The sequence below is a fragment of the Ixodes scapularis genome, unplaced genomic scaffold, assembly GCF_016920785.2.
Source record: "Ixodes scapularis isolate PalLabHiFi unplaced genomic scaffold, ASM1692078v2 PGA_scaffold2__306_contigs__length_199485367, whole genome shotgun sequence".
In the NCBI taxonomy this organism is placed as follows: domain Eukaryota; kingdom Metazoa; phylum Arthropoda; class Arachnida; order Ixodida; family Ixodidae; genus Ixodes; species Ixodes scapularis.
Window position 1 is genome coordinate 43,622,901 of NW_024609857.1, and position 21,036 is coordinate 43,643,936.

At 41.3% G+C, this 21,036-nt stretch overlaps 1 protein-coding gene across 6 annotated transcripts; it reads right to left on the bottom strand.

Annotated features, from left to right (window-relative positions):
* Positions 1-67: 67 nt before the first annotated feature.
* On the bottom strand, positions 68-20,444 carry LOC121832923. Of its 6 annotated transcripts, none has more exons than XR_006077957.1 (7): positions 20,141-20,444; positions 12,959-13,054; positions 12,814-12,887; positions 4,511-4,579; positions 4,273-4,423; positions 2,790-2,888; positions 68-1,826 (listed from the first exon to the last, which is right to left on the bottom strand). XR_006077957.1 is itself a non-coding variant. In XM_042291833.1 (4 exons), exons 1-4 carry the CDS (start codon positions 20,354-20,356, stop codon positions 2,864-2,866), a joined length of 411 nt encoding a protein of 136 aa, XP_042147767.1. In that variant the 5' UTR covers positions 20,357-20,444; the 3' UTR covers positions 2,624-2,863. The 6 variants fall into 6 exon arrangements, 1 of the variants encoding a protein (XP_042147767.1); XR_006077958.1 differs by having other exon boundaries at positions 76-160; XR_006077955.1 differs by lacking the exon at positions 68-1,826 and having other exon boundaries at positions 2,624-2,888.
* Positions 20,445-21,036: the final 592 nt, after the last annotated feature.

The window sequence follows — 21,036 nt, forward strand, 5'->3', positions numbered from 1 at the left end:
AATTAAACAGAAAGAAGAGATTAACACGGTTTTAGCCTGTAAACCGTATAGGAACGATACTTGCATGACATCTTTGAGTGAGAGTGTGAAGAATCCGACAAATATAAATGCCATGCCGCTTCCCATCAGCAACTGTCCAGCGCTGATAAGTGCCACGCTTCTAAAATATATAAAACAAAGCTGTAATCTTACCCTATGCGGAAGATTCAAGTTTTACTTTAACATTATTACTCTTTTTTTTTTTTTAGAGCACAGCTCTTAGGTGCCCGTTTTCGGCTTGAGCGGCGTCACCGTCGGAGTTGGCGTCGGCGTAAACGCGCGGTGTATTATGGGTAACGTCCCAAAGTGCACCGTGCTGAAACGGCGCGTGACGACGCGCATTTCACGCTTGAAAGGGGGAGGGGAGGAGGGGAGGGTACGGATGAAGAAGAGGGTCATACGCTCCCATCAGTACCCTCTCCTCCTCCTCCTCAAAAACTGCGCTCTAAATTGGCGTTACTGGAAGTTGTAAACTTTTTTAATTTTTTCATTGTGTTTTCATAAGCAGTGTGAGGAAGAGAAAGTTTATTATTAATAAAAGTTCTGATTGCATGTATTTTTTACATACACTTATTTTTGTTGGCCGGAGAACTATACGCTTATGGGGCCTCGTGGAACTATGCATCACAGTAGTCTAGCGATGAAACATTTAGAACCGTTATCTTAGAATAGAAAGTAGGTAAGGCGCTACCTACGATAGGTTGTCCTCACACGTGTACTATTTAATAAAGCTTCCGTCGTACAGGCTCCTCTACCACAATGGGCAATTTACCTTACTAGAATTTATGTTTGGGCAAGTATTTTTAGGGTCCACGGTGAAAACAGCGCAAAAAAGAAAGAACAGAAAGGAAAAAAGAAGGGGCAAGACCAAGCGCCGAAAATGTATGTCAGATTGAATCTTAGGAGACAACTTTACTCTGGTGAACACAAAACGGCGCGCCTTTTTGCATAAATATATCGCAGTGTTTCATGTAAATACCCTGTGTATTCTTGTCAATAATCTGTTGCTGTGAGTTGTAATTAATTTGTTGTTTTGGCCGGCCAAAAGAGAAGAGTAATACGTTATTATTCCTTTATCCTCGTTATTACTTTATATCAAGTACTTGCAATCTGGAATATTCTGCTTTGAAGTTTAAAATTCAGACCACACTTTATGTAATATTTTTATCAAAGGAGGATGAGCGGTTAGATAAGCGAATTTGTAGAAGTTGGCGTGTATCGAGTTTCATTGCGTCATGCCCATAATTACGTAGTAGACGTTCAAGAAAGGAGAAAAGGTGATGCTAGTGGCAAGATACATTCTGCCGTTTATTTAACAAGTGCTTAAGTTGTTAGTACCACCAGGATAATCCACAAACCCCTAGTATTAAATACATTTACACAACAAAATAACCTGTGCCTGCCTATCTCAAAGATTACTTTAATTTATCGTTTAAAAACCGATAAAAGTCGCTTTTGCGGACACCACAGAGTCGGTTATATACTATATTGAATATGCGACTGCTAAAGTGGTCATTCCGACAGAGCACTAAATATTAAAAAAAAGTTTTCAAATAATGATAAAGTACTAGCATTCTAAATATTGCATTAGTATTTCTTCGCTTTTATTTATCGAAGTACCATTGTGGTTTATGATTTAAATAAAATTTGTAAGTGTTTAATATAATCAAATATTACGCATTTTGCTTGGACACCTACGGTTGGAATGGCAGAAACGGTGCAGGCCCTACGAGCAAGAATGCCAGGGCACTCAGGATATAGCCCGCAAATATGGTTGTTGTCTCCATCTGTTTTTGCGCCCAATAAAAGAAAACTAACTTAATTGAATACATGTTTGCAACACAGTTGATTTTATACACAAAATTTTGCTTATATTCCCCTAGTTTACCTCATGGGAAGTATGGGAAGAAATCATCCGCCTATGCAGATTTGAGTCCCCATTCGTTTGCTGCTGATATGCCGTAATGTCTGTCATGTGTATGAAAAAGGCTGAAATTTGATCAGCAACTTAACTTAATTCAGCTTATTAAATACCGGACATTCTGAGACAATTTTAAAAGTCGAACTACAGTCCCTGTATGATAAAGGGAAGGGAATGAGTTTAAATAACCGAGTGTCGACAGGCAGGGGAAACGTCATCTTTTACATCTCTGCTTCAATGGTCAGTAGAATGGAAAAACAAAATCGTTTAACCTGCGGCGTCGGCGACGGCCACTTGATCACTGCCGGTATACTACGACCTCAATACCATTGGCGTTAAAGATTGTTCACTTAAGAAACTTTGAAGATTGTGGTCGTAACGGGCGTTAGATTGTTGGACGTCAGTACGATTTGTGTATCAAACGAGACTCTTACAACATTTCATCGTAAAACAGGGAATGAATCTCACGCTGACGTTTAATTGCAGGGTGAAACATTCGCTTAGAATTGGGAGCAACAATGTCAAATTTAATACATTAACGAACCAGCACAATTATGTGCCAAAGTAAATTTAATATTTCATTTAGAGGTTTCCGTGTTTTTGTTTTTTTATAATTGAGCGAAAGTCAAGCGTTCCCTTGCGCTCCAAATTTTTTTTCTTCTGGAATATTTAGGCAGTAAAACTACCTGGACAATGAACGACGTCTTCTTTTTATGAGATATATTTATTTTTACTTTTTCTTAAATATGTTTAATGGCAACGAAGCACTAGCAGTGTGGACATAATTATTAAGAAAAAAGTAATTGCTTAAAATTAGAAGTGGGCTTACCTCGTGTGATGCCAAGAATCCTGCAAGCAAGGACGCTAGAGAATACCCACCTGAATTACAGGTAAATACGGCTCCTACGTTTTCATTCGTTGAATTGAACTGAAAGAAATAGATATACCGTTTTGAACAAGAGTGAAGTTTTTGAACGAACAGGAAAGCTGTCAAAGCTGGTAGGAATATTTTGCAAGAAAACTTTTGGAAAGCATCAAAGTGGCAGAAAAAGTTCTACTAAAATACAGTTTCTTGGTAAGTTTTTTTTATCTAAAATATAAGTTACCAATTGACCTTTTCAAAAGCTTCGTTCGCAAGAAGAAAATTTGCGATATTTTGAATATAACTTTTTTGCGTTACCGGTGTGTTTAGGATTTAATATATACATAACATTCAGTACCTGAGAAAGATAGGGTTCTAGAGTGGTGTCGTTGTAGCTGTCGATGACCCAAACCAGTGAAATATTTGCCATGTTCACGAGAAACATGGGGTCAATCAGAAGCTTGTAATAATTGATGCTGTCTCCGATGTTGGGAAGCGAAGAGTCGTTTTCTGAATTTGGCATGGAGTTTATAAAATAAAAAAATGACACATGTTTGTATCACAGTTTTAAACTTTAAGTAGTGATATTTATGACAATAAATTACCTGACGCTTCAAACTTTAACCACTTAAATAAGTTAAACGCATGTCAGCGTTGTGCGTGAAGCTTCCTTCGTCCAGGCTATTTTTTTTTAATTCCCAATGACCCAGCAATCTTTAACCAAGCATTTATATACCCCCTACCCTGCTGTAAAGGATCGCTGTCAGTCATAGTTTAGTATTATGTAGTTTGGGGTGGTTCAATGGGATGTCAGGCGCAAAAAATGCCTTGATCATTTTGATACGCAGTAGTGAGGCCTGAAGCACGCAACGAAATGGCGTGTAAGTCTTGGCTTCATATTCTTTGATTTCCGCCTTTTGTGCAGACTAAACGTTTCTGAGATTTATTTTACATGGAAATTTTATAGGTATTCTAGGTTAACGTAAATCTCCTGTGAACCAGTGTGGGCACATCAAGGCAGACTTACCTCATACTGTTTAACCATTTTAAGTCTAGGATTGAAACACTTAAAGACCGGGTTGACTTACGGGACCACCGTATTATAACTGTTTTTCGTTCTATGTATCGCTGACACTCAATAACTGACAAGCTGTTTATTTTATTTTAATTTAGCACCCTCGCAAGTCGCACGCAGCACAGATAAAACGAGACGCGTTTAAAACACACACCGTTTATTTATTTTGTTTTTAATTGGCTGACCTTTAACACGAACGAGTCAGTACTCAATCTTCAATTAAGTGCCTCTGGCAGCAGCTCCGCGACATGTTAATTTGAATTTTTTTTTTTTGTCATTGGTAGAACCCCCCTTTATGAGTGATAATCCCAACTCACATGTAAGTAGTAACTTTTACGTAAAACGAAACGAAAAATATTAGGCTACCCTTATTACCTTCGTGACGCCCTTGGTCGCTGCTGTCAATAGATGAGGCAGGGGATTCGACATTGTTCCGTTCAGTGACTTCATGCGGTTCCGTTATAAATGGCAGTGCTAAGAGGAGACCTATACCGCACGCGTAGTAGGACGTTGGTAATTTCCACAACTGTGAAAGCAAAGATATCAAGTTTACGTAAAGATGTGTCTTGGCCAAAAAAAAAAAAAACGAATATCGTTATTTTGTTAGACCTACATCAGTGACGACACCGCCAGCGAGCTGACCGCAAATGTTTCCTAATCCTGACGCCGCTTCGAGCAAGCCCTAAGAAATTTGAAAGGAAAGTGTCAGTGCAAAAACAGACCGGTTTGAAAACCCTTTGTTGCATAGTGTCCAGTGGACAAAGTTATTTAATTTTTAAATAAAATGCCAGGCCGTATAATACCTGTACGGATGATGTCCACTTCAGTGGACGTATGTGTTTTCGATACTCATACATGGCGCCACCATTCCACTGGTGTTGATATATTCAGCGGCCAAGGCGGCTACTTCCACAAATTCCTGGTAAGGCACGCGCATCCTAGCAAAAGCGTCGTAAACTGTTGCAAAAGCTTATTACTCCTCTGTTAAACATTTCCATGCCTTCGAGGAAGTCTTGAGGTGTAATCTATATAAATATGACTGTTAAATAAGTCTCCATTGATCAGTAATTTATCTATTTGTGGCTTGTCCACTCTTGTGGACACCATGAACAGCAGTATTATGGGGCTGTGTGCTACGCACAAATTGTTTTTCTTTTTGGTCAGCAGCGCTGTAAATACACTGGAATGGTCCAAGTTTCTGTTGGAATGAATAAGGTGCCATAATTCTACATATTCCAAAAAATAAATACTATATTATTTTTTTTATGGGCAAACACTCTGCTACTAAATTGCCCTTGAGGGGAACAGACATCGACGCTTTATTGGATATTCCACTATCTGACTCAGAAATCAATGTCCTACTTAAAGACGGTCTGCCGTCAAGAAGTGGTGATGATCTTTAGAGAGCGAGTTGATGACATCAATTATGCCGTAAAGGATAATGATCAAGGCAGGTGTGATAATAGCTCAGAAGATGCCAGCGGATGCCAGCCAAAGTGATGACAGTGATGAAGATGATCGCTACATATAAACCTGCCCTTACAAGAACGGGTCTCAACATTCTTGTTAATTTCTTTGGACTTCTTATTGACTTTCCGCGATCCTACTGAATTTCTTTATAAACGCACTCTGTTTCGACTATTGTCAAAAAACTTTCAAAAGAAAAAATATCGAATTTTTTGTAGACTTATTTATAAAAAAATTAAAAAGAACTTGTAAAGACGTTTTTCCGTAGGTTATTTTCTAAAAAAAATTCAAAAGGAAAAACAATAGATTTTGTTTTGTAGACTTATTTATCGTGTTTTTGTAGGTTATTTTCTAGAAAATAAAAAGAAAGCTTATTGACATTATTTATTTATATTATTTTATAAAAAGAGACATTTTTTTATTATTTTATTTGGTCTGCGGTCGTGTGCGGGGTCCGATATGACGGATGTTTTTTTTTTTTTACTTTTTATTGAAATGTGTTGATTTCTTGTTCACTCTGATTACTTTCTTTTGACTGACTTCCTGTTGACATAGTCAACAGAAAGTTTGTTGATTCTGTGCTGAAACTTGTTTTATGATTTTCTTCTGCCTGAGTCAAAAGAAAAGCTATTGACTTTCTATTAACTCTACGTTGGATCTTTTTCTGTTGACTTCCTGTTGAAAGTGTTATCAGAAATACCACAGACGTTCTGTTTACTTCGTGTTCAAATTATTCAGTTGACTTTCTGTAGCCAGTGTCAAAAGAAAAGCTACAGACTTTCTGCTGACTTTTTATTGAACATAATACATCTTGACTAAATGTCAAAAGTCACTAAGTTTCTCAATAGTCTCTGACAAGTTGAGAACCGTAGGGAGGAGCTTCCGTTCTACTGCCTCCAGCGCGAGCCTTCTATCCTTGACAACTCTTCGACGTCTCGCGCCCCTCGAGCTCGACTGCGCAGTCAATGCACGACGGAAGGCATGGGGCGCGTGCTGGAGGCCAGGCGTTCGACAAACATGCCCAGCCGTTCTCACTTTGTAAATGACTATCATGGCATGATTGACCCTATTCAAGGAAGAGCAAAATAACTATTTTAAACTGGAGCGACCGCCTTGACTGGCTTCGTCCTGATTGGTGCTATGCAGAGAAGCGATAACATTCGTTCTATGAGCCGTTTTTGTGGATGTTGTTTTAGCGACTACGCGAAATTATTATTAGTTGTACCAATGCTTTTTAGTAAGAGATAGAGTCTACGAACTTCGAAACACTGTTTTCCCTTTGACAGACTTTCGAGAAGGAGACCGGAGACTTGGAAACTTAGTAAGTGCTGAGGTGGTCACCGGCCAAATGATTATCTTCAATATGTAGGCTATATAAGGCTCTGGTGCTGTCAACAGGACTGTGTTTCTGGTGTTGAGTGCTTAACGTTGTTTGTGCTTGTTTACATTCCTTATTTGTGGGATGTGTATGTGCCAAAAAGGACAATTTCCTAACGAAAGTCAAAAATATATCTAGAAGATTGAGTGTTTTTTTTAACGTTAATCTGCGGTTCCGTCAAAGGGAATTCAACAAAATTTATGTAAGAAGGAATTCTAAAGAATGTATGTAAGAAGGAATTCTAAGAACTTTAAGTGGCCAATTTTAACTAGGAGTTAAATGAGTTGTCAAAACAAAGTCTAAAAAACATTAAAAAAAAGTTTAAAAAGAAATTCAATACAACTCCAGAAAATTTTCAACAAAAATTCAAAAGAATTTAACTACAGATTTTTTTCGCCACCAAGATAAAGACGTCGAGTTCAAAAAGAAAACCCAAAGTTATGGTCATTTGACGAAAGGGATCTTGTTCCCCCAGTGCATGCTGTCCACTGTAGTGGATGTTCTGTAATTAATAAACCAAATTCCTGAAAGTTAAGAAAAAGAAATCCTCGGTCTCAACTCAATACCAATGGTTGCAAAAACGCAAAATTTTATGATTTGCAAGGATGTTTTTGAAGTATGCAACAAAGGCTTAATCCTACGCCATACCTCGGCAAACCTCACTCATGAGGGCCCTCACTCACCCTCACTCACCCTCACCTTCACAGCTGAGGTGAGGGTGAGTGAGTTTCTGAATCAGTAAAATTCGTGAGTGTGAGGATGAGTGAGGGCCGTGAGGGCGGTGAGTGCGTGAGGGGCGTGTGGGGTGTGAGAGCCATGAGTGCGTGAGGGGCGTGAGGGCGGTGAGTGGCGTGAGGACGGTGAGTGGCGTGAGGGCCATGAGTGCGTGAAGGTATGAGGGCCGTGAGGGCGGTGAGTGCGTGAGGGTCACGAGTGCGTGCGGGTGTGAGGGCCGTGAGGGCGGTGAGTGTGTGAGTGACGTGAGGGCCATGAATGCGTGAGGGGCGTGAGGGCGGTGAGTGCGTGAGGGTATGAGGGCCGTGAGGGCGGTGAGTGCGTGAGGGGTGTGAGGGTCATGAGTGCGTGAGCGTGTGAGGGCCGTGAGGGCGGTGAGTGTGTGAGTGACGTGAGGGCCATGAATGCGTGTGGAGCGTGAGGGCCATGAGTGCGTGAGGGTATGAGGGCCGTGAGGGCGGTGAGTGCGTGAGGGGTGTGAGGGTCATGAGTGCGTGAGCGTGTGAGGGCCGTGAGGGCGGTGAGTGTGTGAGTGACGTGAGGGCCATGAATGCGTGAGGGGCGTGAGGGCGGTGAGTGCGTGAGGTCCTCTTCAGACGGAGCAACTTTTTCAGCAATTTTGGTGTTGCTGGTGAGTTGTTCCCTAGCTTTTTCTAGGCGGACACGAATTGCTGAGATCGGGTCCGGCTCGAAACAAACGAGCAACTCGGAGCAATTCGAAGACGTCTGAAGCGGCTGTATCCAATCAGGGACGCGATATTTTCACGTGATACCTCGTGCCGGTGATGATGACAACAAAGGACTTGGTTCTGGTTTAAAAATTTTTTTTTTTTGGAAATACACTGTTTCAGAAAGATGCATTAGTATTCTCAACGATATTTAAATGCACAAAAACACGTTTATAGCGCGTAATTGTGTGTCTAAATAGTGCAAGAAAAATAAAATTTCATGATGATGACAGCAAATAATGAGTGAGGGGCGTGAAGGCCGTGAGGTTGAGTGAGGGTGAGTGGCTGAGGGTGAGTGTGAATGTGAGAATGAGGGTGAGTGAGGGGCTGAAGGTGAGTGTAGCTGTGAGGGTGAGGGTGAGCGAGGGGCTTAGGTGAGTGTGGCTGTGGGGGTGAGGGTGAGTGAGGGCGACCTAAAATGCCGACGTCTGTCCTACGCAACCATTTGTATCGTGTGTCTTCTGGACAAAAATTAAAAAAAAATTGCAGCGACCGGTATTTACAAAGTCTCACAATGGATGAAATGCAGTATTTTAGGAGTGATCGTTTAGAATTATTTAGAAGACATTAAAGCACCATTTCGGGGACATTAAAGCGCCGTTTCTTTATTTTAGTCGAATTCCCCAATACTTTGAGTGGAGACGCTAAATTTAGCCGGGAAACTTAGTCGGCACATGGGTTATGTGACGTGACATCAATTTTCGCGCTGAATATAGCGGGGAAACTGAATATATATATATGTATATATATAGATATATATATAGATCACTTGAACGTCAGGAAATGTGACGTCACTTTACCCGCAAAAAATAGCATATACACTGAATTAAACTGAATTTGAGTATTGGTAACGTTTCGGCCGGTAACGCGACATGAATTTTTCTGCTAAATTTAGCGGGGAAACTTAATCTGTGTATAGATCACGGGATGTCGGCTCAAGTGACATCAATTTACGTCGTATTCCCTAAACACAAATTTAGTTTCCCGCTAAATTTAACAGAAAAAGCACGGATGGACGGACGGACATTCAAAATATTGCAATTGGGGGTTCCGTAAAAAAACATCTAATGCTTAAAAAAAAGTGAGGGAAGCAGGATTTGCCTGAATAGCATATCTCCAAATACACATAAATACACAAAACGTCCGTAAAAAACAAAAAAGAAAAAGCGAACTACTTTTGTTTTGTTTTTGTTTTGCAGAGGTACATTTAAAACCTCAGAAAACTGAGCTTCCCCTTGAACGTAGCGCTAGGGGTTGAGAAATGATGGCACCTTCTAACAATATTCGCATCTACTGGTTGATCTTAAAATATATAGCTCATTTTGGGCAAATGTTGAAGAAAATAAATACCATGCAAAGCCTGCGAATATACAAATGCGAATATCGTCTCCTGCAAAAAAAAAAAGTAAAAGAAAACGAATGTTATTTTTTAGTTAAACATTTTATGAAAAAAAAAAAAAAAAAGTGTTCTGCCTTTGAGCTAGGTGCGGTAGAGCTTCGAAGCTTCGGCATCTTTCTCAGCCGTATTGTCCCGGAAACGAAACCGGTGTTGTGAATCGGCAAACTAGAAATATATGCGAAAGCACACCGGTGTTTTTAATATGCTGTACTGCGCGCAAGTTCGTGTGCTCTTCGCGTACCTCGTGCGCTTGTTTAACCTCCACATGCGCCCACGTACTTTTCTTTCCCCCGACCTCAACCAATGACGGCGCGCGCTTGACTGCCTCGTCGTCGAGCGTTCTCTAGGCGCTTTCTAAAGGGTGTCTGAAATACTGAGGCTGAACCTAAAATAGATCGTAATAATCGGCACCTGCACGTAGCATGATAAAATTTTCGCCGAAGGTAAATTTCGCAGGTGGGCTTTACCCTGTAAAATTGCAAAGCGTAGCTCCCTTTCTGTAAAAAATAGGTCCAAAAAGCTTTCCAGGGTCAATGGCAGACAGCGACGCAGACGACCGTGGTCTATTAAAATGAACATAATTCTCTTGCAATGTACAAGTTTGTTTAGGAAAGAAATCAGGACAATGATAGCAAAATTGGAAGTAACAGAAAATAAAAGAAAACGCTGGTGCATAACGACGGCGCTCTTGCTGCCGACGGGTTTCGTTTACGCACCTTCTGCTTTCTTTCGCTGGTCGGCTACACCTTCCTACTCTGATCCCGACGCCATCTATCAATACGTGCGCTAAACGCGCCCCACCACTCAACTCGGTCGTCTGCGTCGCCGTCCGCCGTTGACCCTAGCAAGTTATTTGGCCCTATTTTCTTCAGAAAGGAAGCTACGCTTTGTAATATTTTAAGGTAAAACCAAGTTGTTAAATTCCAACTTTAACAAAAAGTTTAGATTGCTACGTGCAGGCGACAATTTTTATGGCCCGTTTTAGATGCAGCCTCGGTAATTCAGACGCCCTATATTTGCCCTTTGATTGGAGTGACCATGCTTACTTTCCGATGCGCTAAATATGCGTTTTTGAAACACTTGCTCTCCGTATAGTCACTGATATCTTAAGAAGCAAAGGGCGTAACGAGTCCCGATCATCGATAATTGCCACTTCGCAGCCAGTGAGAGTCTGTCATTAGCCGATAAGAATGCCGAAGAACGTGTCAAAAAGCAGCAAGGGTGACCATACTAAGTCACACGCTGAGTTTTCTAAGGTGTCAGTGGCGAAAGCTATCTGCTAAAATAAATTTCTGGGACTTCACTATCCGGCAAAACGCGGAGAAAGCGAATTACAGTGAGTAATAGTATATGATACCATGAAATCATAAAGCTCAGAATTTGAAAATATATGAAAATAAAAACATGTGCGCAGAGAACAACGAGCATGGGAAACATTATGCCGAACAACATCACATGTTTTCAAATCTAATCGTATTATAATCATTGTCAATCGTTAGGGTTCTTGTTTTGTTCACCGCGATTAGCTGTCTCCGTGTACTACTGAGAAATAAATTCATAGTTTTTTTTCTTTCAGAGCGGGGCCTTCAGACATTGAACAGTATTCGTAAGGTACATATAGAAATCAACTTACAACAAAAAGGCTTCGGTTTTTGTGGCTCGTGGAGGTAAGAATCGTTCGACTAGTTGTGACGAAAATTGCCTTCATTCCTCCACCAAAAGCGGAAATGAGTATGGCGAGTCCCAGAAAGAGTTTGGCAGAATTCACCCAGTACAACGATCTAAAACATTTAAAATGTTTTGGAGGCATAGCTAGATTGAACAGTGATCTAATTAAAACATAAAACTAGATACATGTTGGACTCAACGCGAACATAGCTTGTAAGTTTAACAAACACGTTCAGGAAACGAGAAGTTATAATGAGTATAGTAAACTTCAGAAGCAATACATAGAGAGTAGGGTTCAAGAATAAAATGTATTCCAGTGATATAATTCTAAAATCAGGCACGTAGACAAAATGTTGATTCGGAGGGGCCCGCCCATGACAAAATGCTGTATGAAGGGGAGGGTGGAGAGGAGGACCCCAGCAAAATTAAAGATTTCAAAGAGGGGGGGGGGGCATGCCCCCCCCCCTCCCCCTGGCTACGTGCCTCTCTACAATATCGTTTAGTCGATATTTAGTCAAAGAGTCATATTTAAAGAAATTATTGTCAGAGACAGCATATGGGAAAGATAAAATAATGCAGGCATTATACAGTCGTTTAAGTGTAATCGACGAAGATGTTCAAGTCGATGTATTGATGGTACTCTAAACAAGAGGTCTAGAAGGGATACAGAATGCGGCCACAAAAACTAACATATTTAGCTTGCCTTGCAAAACTGAAATTCCAAATGTAAATACCTAAAATTGGTAACACGAACGCAGTTTCTCAAGAAGATTTATGTCTATTTTTTCAGAGCTCAAGTCGGGCTCGCAACCGAAATGTCGTGGGTTCAATCCCGCTCCACCCAATATTCCTTTTTTTCCCTTGAGGCAAATAAATTGTTTATGGACCAATCAGGAATATTCCGGCCCACCAACGGCGACATCGACACCAACGCCGACACCGACGCCGATACCGGATTTTCTGCACAACGAGCTTCTTAAACTTATGGCTTCAAAAATGGCGGCTGTGCAGTTTTTATGCCCCATACCGATGTTCGTTGTCTGCACAGTGGTTTGTGAGCTTGCTCCCAAGTGGTCATTGTTCATATTTTTGGTGAAAAGTATTAATTATGGCGATTATCTCGCTCATCGCCAGCCCCTGCCATTGGTGTTTAGCGTTTTTGCATTCAGCAAGTAACCCGGGAGCGAGCTTATAAGCCAGTGTGTCCAGACGGCTAGTGGGTTGGTATAAGACATAGTAAATACACGGCCTCCTATTTTGCTTTAGTTTTAATATTTCACCTCAGAATTAAGCCTTAAAAATAGATACACAATTTCTTGCGAAACTGTTTTCGCGTGGCGAATTTCAGGCATGTACTTTTGAAATTCGAATTTTCCAAGGCGCGCCAACTGTGTTTGTCCTTACGGCCGCAGCTTGCATGTGAATGAAGACACAAATTCGATGAGATCAAATTCCCCCCATATAGCTTAAAAACGAAATCTTAATGGGAAAGTATACTAAGAAAACGATGTACATAAGGGTTGTCTCACTCGGTTTCTCACCCAAATAAGAGGCAGAACACGCTCATGCTTGTCACAGAAGTCACATACGCCGCTCTGGGTGACGTTCCTGTAATCTGCAAAAGACCACAATCACTGCATTCGCCTAAGCGAGAAACGTTGAATGCAAAGCTCTCTCTGTGCGTACAAATTTTTCACCAAGCAAACTTCCCGGTAGAATGGCTAGCTTGAAGGCCGACAACACCATGCCGTACTCCCAGATTTTGACGCCTCTTGAAGTGGCCTGAAATCCAAGGTACGGCTTACTGAGAATTGTTTAAAAAAATATTCACAAACTTGTGCGAGGAAAGAAAACGTTTTTTTTTTATCCTCGGGATGGCAGCCTATGTTGTTTGCGAAGTCTGTTTCCGACACTTCGGCTGCCAGACTCAAGGTTCGCCAGATGTTTCTCGTCAAGTTTTTGCATCGTCTTAGCTAGTCACGATTTTTGCTTTTAAAGCTCAGGCGTTTGGAAACTTCGCTTAAATTGTTGCAGGTCCAAATTATTTCGAAGCAGAAATTCGCTGTCATTTCGGGCCAAAACATATATATTTGATCCCGTAAAAAGTTTGCCTCTTTGTTTTTTTGTTCTTTTTTTGTGGTGTCCTTTTGTTTTGAGCTGTCCAACGGATTAATAACTGGCTAAGAGGGTGTGTCTTTCTTCGTGCGTCTAAAGAGGCTCCGAAGGTTTTTCCTCTCTTATATTCACAACATTGTAAAGATTATGTTACAATTGTCCCCCAAAGTTGTCAATATAGTGTTTTTGTTTCAGGCCCCTACCCGAAAATACCAGAGAAAATAATAATCCGTAAAGCCGTTAGAGATACATGATCATGCAAGCGAAAACGGACAAAAATATTCGGGTGTCTGCTTTCAGAGCGTCTTTTCATTCTTGCTGCTGAATCATGTCGTAGACGGCTAGCCAATTTCATTGGCGAACGCGTCTACAGTGCTAACATAGTCATGGCGTCAACAAGGGCGCAGATACTGGAATGACCATAAAGGTAGGACGGAAGTCCAAGACTGAAGATCACAAGAAATCTATTTTGTTATATCTGTAGCAGACACTCGGAACCTAATTTACGTAAAAAAAAACAAAAAAACTTTTTTTATTGTACTTAGTTGAGCAAATGAACGCTTGGAGGAGGCCACAGAGCCTCATATAATCAGAACCCACAAAGTCATTCGATAGGACGTTGAAGAGGTTCTAAAAAAAAATTAGTCTGACTACTCTAAAGCGAAGTTTCAATTAGTGATGGTGCGAATAATGATTTAAATCAAATACCGCTGCGTCATTCAGAAATTTCACAGGGCAAAAAAAAAAAAAAAGAACACACGAAAACCAGCAGTGTTGGTGCTGCTGCTGCTGCTGCTGCTGCTGCTGCTGCTGCTGGATTCGAATCCCTATTTGCACACCTCTGGTCTAAAATAGTCAGTGGAAACGCGTCAAATCTTAACGAAATGTATCTTTTAACGACTGGACATTTAAAATGTCGTAACCGTTATGCCTTAAAGGACACATGCAAAGGAAAAAAACATTTTTTTTAAACGGCTTAGATGGAAAAAGGACGCCATAAAACGATTTTACAACGAAGAAAAAAAAATTTTAGAGCTATATTTACGGCGCAAAACGAATTTGTAGTTGGCGCCCGCGGGCACCGCGGAAAAGTGGTCCGTATTTATCACGTGACTGGTCTTTATTTATCACGTGGTGCTTGCGCTCTTTCGGAAGCTTCCTATGGCCTCTAAAAGTAACTTATTCATCTTTTTTTCGAGTATAACAAAAAACCAAGACGAATAAGTAACTTTTAGAGCCCAAAGGAAACTCCTGAAAAAGCGCAAGCAGACGTGATAGACCTGTGCGCCGGTCAGACGACGGCGGCGGCGCCCCGAAGCAGACGAACTTGTGCGGCGGGGGCGACGGCGGCGTGGAGAAACGCGTTGAAGCGGCGTTCGCACAACGCTCAGCGTGCGGCGGCGACGCAGCGCGGCGGCGCGCGGGCCTACCACGTGACCAGCGGCGGCTCCCGCGAGCGCCAACTACAAATTCGTATAGCGCCGTAAATATAGCTCTAAAAAATTTTTTCTTCGTTGTAAAATCATTTTATGACATCCTTTTTCCATCTAAGCTGTCAAAAAAAAATGTTTTTTTCCTTTGCATGTGTCCTTTAACTTATGCGTTCAATGAAGCAGTCACAAAAGTAAAAAAAATATCGTAAGAACAGCTCATATACTTTTGTTAAGTTATGTTATCTATATGTTTCAATGATGCCTACATAAATACAATCGGGATCGCGGTTGTAATGAACCATTAAACTCGGCTTTTCAGGTAGACTAGGTACGCTTTCTCTCACCTTGTGATGCACTGAAAATAATGCTACGGGCCTCCATGGTCAAATTACGAGCCAGTAAGAAAACACGTGATATATTGTTTTGACGTGCGTTTGCTACTCCGTGACGTCCACCTTCATTGTAATTGTACCTGATTGCCGTAGCTTCGAACGTAAACATCATACGGCGAGGAAAAGTATAGAGGCCATAATAAACGCTTCACGTTTCGTCATGGAACTGAAATATGCTTTTATTTACGCGCCTTGTCTTAACCACTGTATGTGTTGGTTATAAAACTAGGACTTGTTTGCTGCTTATACATATCCCCCCACTTTTACCGAAAGGTCTCGGCACCGTTTTTAATTGCTCGGATAGGACCAGTATATTGCCGCGCGCATTACCGAGCATGCAGCGCAGGGTCACGGAACTCTACGGGATTCGAGTTTATTCCTACTCGGGGCGTAACTTAAATCATTTTGTCCGAGTTCCTTTTTCTCGAAAGTGCCTATTCCTACTCACCTCGAACGCTCTATGCTCTAACCTTCTGGGTTGAATTTTTGCGATGGCGACGCACACTAGATAAGGAGCTGCACGCGACCTTGTCCAAGTCAGTCTCGCTCTCACTTGCTGTTACGGCGCCAAATCGCCGCTCGCTTTTCTGCTGTCCCGACGCTCGTTCTTTATTTTGTTTGAAACAAGTTCACCGATGAATCCTTTATTTTCAGTTCACTGTTTATTTATTTATTTATTTAAAAGTTCCCTCAAGGCCCGAAGGCATTACAGAGGGGAGCGGGTTACATCAATAGAATTCAACAACATACAAGGAATAACAACCTATGAATGTAAAACAATATGTACATATTAGTGAAACGCTGAAATGTGAACATTGTTAAGGCAATTTTTGAAAGCAACGCTGTCAGATATTGATACCACAGACGCTGGAAGGTGGTTCCACAACACTGTAGTTCGGGGTATGAATGAATTGTGAAAAGTAGTAGTGTTACATGAAGGTACGCCCATCTTGTGTCGGTGATCAAGACGCTGTGATATGTAAAAAGGAGGTGCTAATAACTTGTCACGCAAAGTATGATTGTGGTAGTAGATTTTGTGAAACAGGCACAAACGAAAAACTTCTCTACGCGATGCAAGATTAGGCAGGTTCAAACTTGATTTCATGGATGTTACGCTGGCAGTGCGGTGATAATTAGTAAGTATGAATCGGGCGGATCTATTTTGAATTGCTTCAACTGCAGATGTTAATACGTCAGTACCGGGGTCCCAAATTGAAGAGGCATATTCTAGTTTGGTGCGAACAAGTGTTTTGTAAAGAAGTAGTTTAAGTGATAAGGGAGCTGCTGAAAAATTTCGTTTTATGAAACCCAGCATACGATTGGCGTTACTTGTTACGTATTGAATATGAGTTTCCCAGGACAGATTGGATGAAATATGAACCCCCAAATATTTGTAGGTTGTTACTTGTTGTAAAGGAGTGTGGTTTAGGTAATAACAAGAGACATCACTCTGAAGCCGAGAAACCCTTATTACCTTACATTTGTTAGTGTTAAGCTGCATATGCCATAAGTCACACCATTCAGATACACGGTCAAGGTCACACTGAAGAGAAGAAACATCGGATTTGTTAGTCACTTCACGATATATAACACAGTCGTCAGCAAACAAGCTAATCGAAGATGAAACACAGGAGGGTAAGTCATTGACATATATAAGGAAAAGAAGAGGACCCAGTACAGACCCCTGCGGCACTCCGGACGTCACAGAAGCTGAAGGAGAAGACGTGTCATTCGCAAATACAAACTGAGACCGGTTAGTTAGGAAGGCGTGAATCCAAGATAGTGTAGCGGAATCAATGCTGAGTTTGCTTAGCTTATGAAGTAGTAGACTATGTGATACCTTATCAAATGCTTTAGCGAAATCGAGGAATATGCAGTCAGCTTGGGAACTTCGATCAAGAATAAGGTGAAGGTCGTTAGTGAAGGTTAGTAGCTGGGTTTCACACGAAAATGACTTACGAAAACCGTGTTGGGCGGGAGAAAAGAAGTTATTAGACTCCAAAAAGTTTACTAAATGTGAAAAAATGACGTGCTCAAGAATTTTGCATGGGATGCTTGTTAGCGATATGGGACGGTAATTAGAAGGAGAATGTTGATCACCCGTTTTGTGTATCGGCACCACCTTTCCCACCTTCCAGTCGTCCGGCAAATACCCACAATTAAGAGACTGATTAAATAGTTTAGAAAGTATTATTGAAGAATATTCTTTGGTACTTTTTAGGAATTTTGAATTAATATCATCTACTCCCGCGGAACACGATATTTTTAAATTATCGATTACATTAACAATTCCACAAGCATCAATAGCGACCGGGTACATAGGAACAAATCCAGTATGTTGAAATGGAGGTAAAGATGACACGTTAACGTCTGAAAATGAAGCCACAAAGGCGGAGTTCAAAACAAGGGCACACTCACTAAAAGGCACAGCATTTCCAGAGGAACTAAACAATGATATTGACGATTTTTCATTTCGATTAATTACATTCCAAAACTGCTTTGGGTTGCTTGTTAAAAGTGATGGTAGAGTTACATTAAAATAAGTAGCCTTCGCATTTTCAATAGCACTTTTATAATTATTGGCTGCAATATGGTATGCAGACCATTTAGAATCAACATTTGAAAATTTAGCTGCTCGAAATTTTTGTTTTTTCTTGTTAGAAAGCCTTTTTAATGTGGTGTTAAACCATGGTGATTGCGGGTTAACGGAAATATTGCGCAAAGGTATATATGTATTAGTAAGATGCACAACCTGCGTTTTAAATAAATCCCAATTTTCCTGAATTGAGCGTTCCGAAAAGAGCGGCAAGTAATCATCAAGAAAAAAAGAAAGTTCACTGTTAATGGCCTCGAAGTTACCTTTAGCATAGTCGCGTATTTTTTTCTGAATCTTTGGAGCATTTCTAACAGGAACATCGATGACAAAATGTATTAATGAATGATCACTTATGCCCTGCATGGTGCTAATTGAAGATATTAAAGAAGATGACGTTGTTAAAATTAGATCCAATATGTTGGCTGTTGTATGGGTAATTCTAGTAGGAAGAGTCATCAATTGACTGAAGCTGAAATCGCTACACATGTTTATGAAGTCAGTCGCGTCTGATGAAAATGGGTGACTGTAAGCATGCAAGCCAGTCCAGACTATATTTGGGTAGTTGAAGTCACCTAAAAGAATGATCGGAACGGAAGGAAAGCGTATTATTAATGAGTTTATTGCGTCATGAAGACTGGTAACGAAGGAATGATTGTTAGATGGCGGGCGATAGCATACACCCAAAATAAGTTTCTGGTTATTCAAATGCAAACAAACCCATGTTATTTCCAATTCGCTATTCAGGCGCACGCAAAACGATTCAATATGACTTGCAATTGCGATTAACACACCGCCACCAGTCCTTTCACCTCTATCGCAACGATAAACCTTGAAACTTTTTTCACAACAAAATATTTCGGAATTTTTAACAGAAGAGGAAAGCCACGTTTCGGTTAAAACCACAATATCAGCACTGGATGAGTCTATAGCAGAGCACAAGTCATCCCTATGACGCAACACACTCCTTATATTACAAAAAAGTACTGACAAATGTTTGTTTTTATCAGTACGACCCTCACCCCTCGCAACTCGTTATGATGATGCAGATGTTAGGTTAGTTGGAACAATCTCTGTGTTATCTCTCGCGCGCACATCGGGGGCGGAACCGAACTCAAAAACATTATCAGTAGTCGCGTTGTACATGTAGCACTTTTTGTTGACATGCAGCTTGTTATACCGCAGCTGATATATGCAATTCGTAGCTTTACCAAATTCAATTAGTTTTTTTCTGGCAATTCGAGTAGCTGGAGAAAAATCTTCGGTGATATACGTCGTGCTTCCTTTTAATTTTAGTCGCGAGAAAAGTACCTTGTCCTTGACCTTAAAGGAAGAAAACTTTATAACTAGCGGGCGACATCTGGTAGGATTGAAGGAGCCGATTCGATGTGCGCGCTCAATGCAATCTGGGGTAACCTGGAGCTGAAGGGAACGGGAAATAAGCTCGAGAACTTTTGTTTCACTTTCCGCCCATGTTTCTGACGCAACATCGGGAAGACCATGAATAATGAGGTTATCACGTCTTGAACGATCTTCAATGTTAATCCTCTTGTTACCTTCATTCGTGACAATATTCTAAAATAAACTTTCTGCGATAAAAGAAGATTTTAGCGCTATATTTACGTCGAGGTACATTTGATTAAGGAGCGATTCCGAAACATGCTTCTATTTTCATACATCGATCGCAGTGTCCAGGATGCCGGAGTTCGCATCAACGTTCAACACTAAAGGCGACTTTAAGCTCCAAAGTAGTAAAACAGAAAACAGAAACGCTGCCTAGCAGCCTCTTAAACCGTAGATACGTCACGCGATTTAACTTTTGACCTTCTGTCAAAAACATTTACAGGAGTACACTTAAGGCTGACTGCTGGTAGGGATGCAAAAGCCAGTCAAGGACGACGTTTAGGACGACGTCGAGAAGGACGCCTTGAGGACGACGTCTGGGATGGCTTCAAAAACGACGTCTAGGACGACTTCTAAGATGACGTTTAGAACAACGTCGAGAACGACGCCTTATGGACGACGTCTACGAATTTACTTTGATTTTTCTTAATTCGCTTTGTCATCCTTCTGAATTTCATTGCCTCTAAATCGCCTGACTGTTCACGTAAACTATTTGCCACTTTTCATGTCGCCGACGTGTTTTCACTCAAGGAATTTGAAGGTCGACTGAGCAATGAGACATATAAGGCTTTCTCCTTAATAATAGCACGCGGAAGAAAAGAATCAGCCGGTTTTCCACTGCCAGCCTCTGTCTCATAATCGCGCTAATTACTGGTAGTTGATATGAACCGCTTTATCTCGCAATGAAATAAGTTGAAAATAATTCACTCACAAGCGACGGGAAAAACGGAGCCATCAGACAAACCAGGGCCGACATCCAGATGAGTTGATATAAGTAAGGAACGCACCAAACCGCCCGCTGAAATTTCGCAGAAATTGAGGGCTTCAAGACCACTTCCGTGTCGTTGACGACGTGCCCCGGCCGGGCTTCCCATGACCCTTCTATGGACCCCACAGAGCGTTCGGTGTCTTCATCTTGTCCTGTCATGTCCTTTTGAATCGATGTTATGTTTTCGCTGGAGTGAGGTGGACGTGGATCGGCTCGCCAGCACGGAGCTGTCACAGTAACTCCTTCCTGAAAATCAGTTTTATCTCAGGTACCATGATAAGGCGAACGTCTATAGATTAAAACGTAACAACGTCTTGAAAAGAAAGAAAAAACTGTGGCTCTTTCAATTTATAATCGTTTGTACGATTTTTGTGCGAAGCAAACAAAGGTGGTGGGTATTTTATCCTGATTAGAAAAATATAATCCCTTTCACTCGCTGTCGTTTCAAAGGCAGTGGGGACACAGGATGCGTTATGTGTGACTTTGCGCTAATGTAGCATGGGATGAAGTTGGTGCGAACATGGTGCCTCGACGGAGGGAACATCGTCGTGCGTAGCGTCTCTGAAAGAAAGCCCTGCCAATATTAACGGACCAGCAGCGGTAGTAGGCGAAGTTCGCGTCTCTTGCGGTCACACACCTCAGCTTTTATCGCGCTATTTTGCGTCTCCCTGTTTCCTCCGAAACACGTGCTTGTTCATTTTACCCTCGCCTCTTGCACACTTTTCTACCGCAGCGGCGCGCGCTCTCGCTCAGCATTTTTCTGTGAACAAATCTGGAGTACTAGATTTTCCATGTCACGTACTGGAAGTCAGCTCAGTGGGACACCAATTGTAAACGAG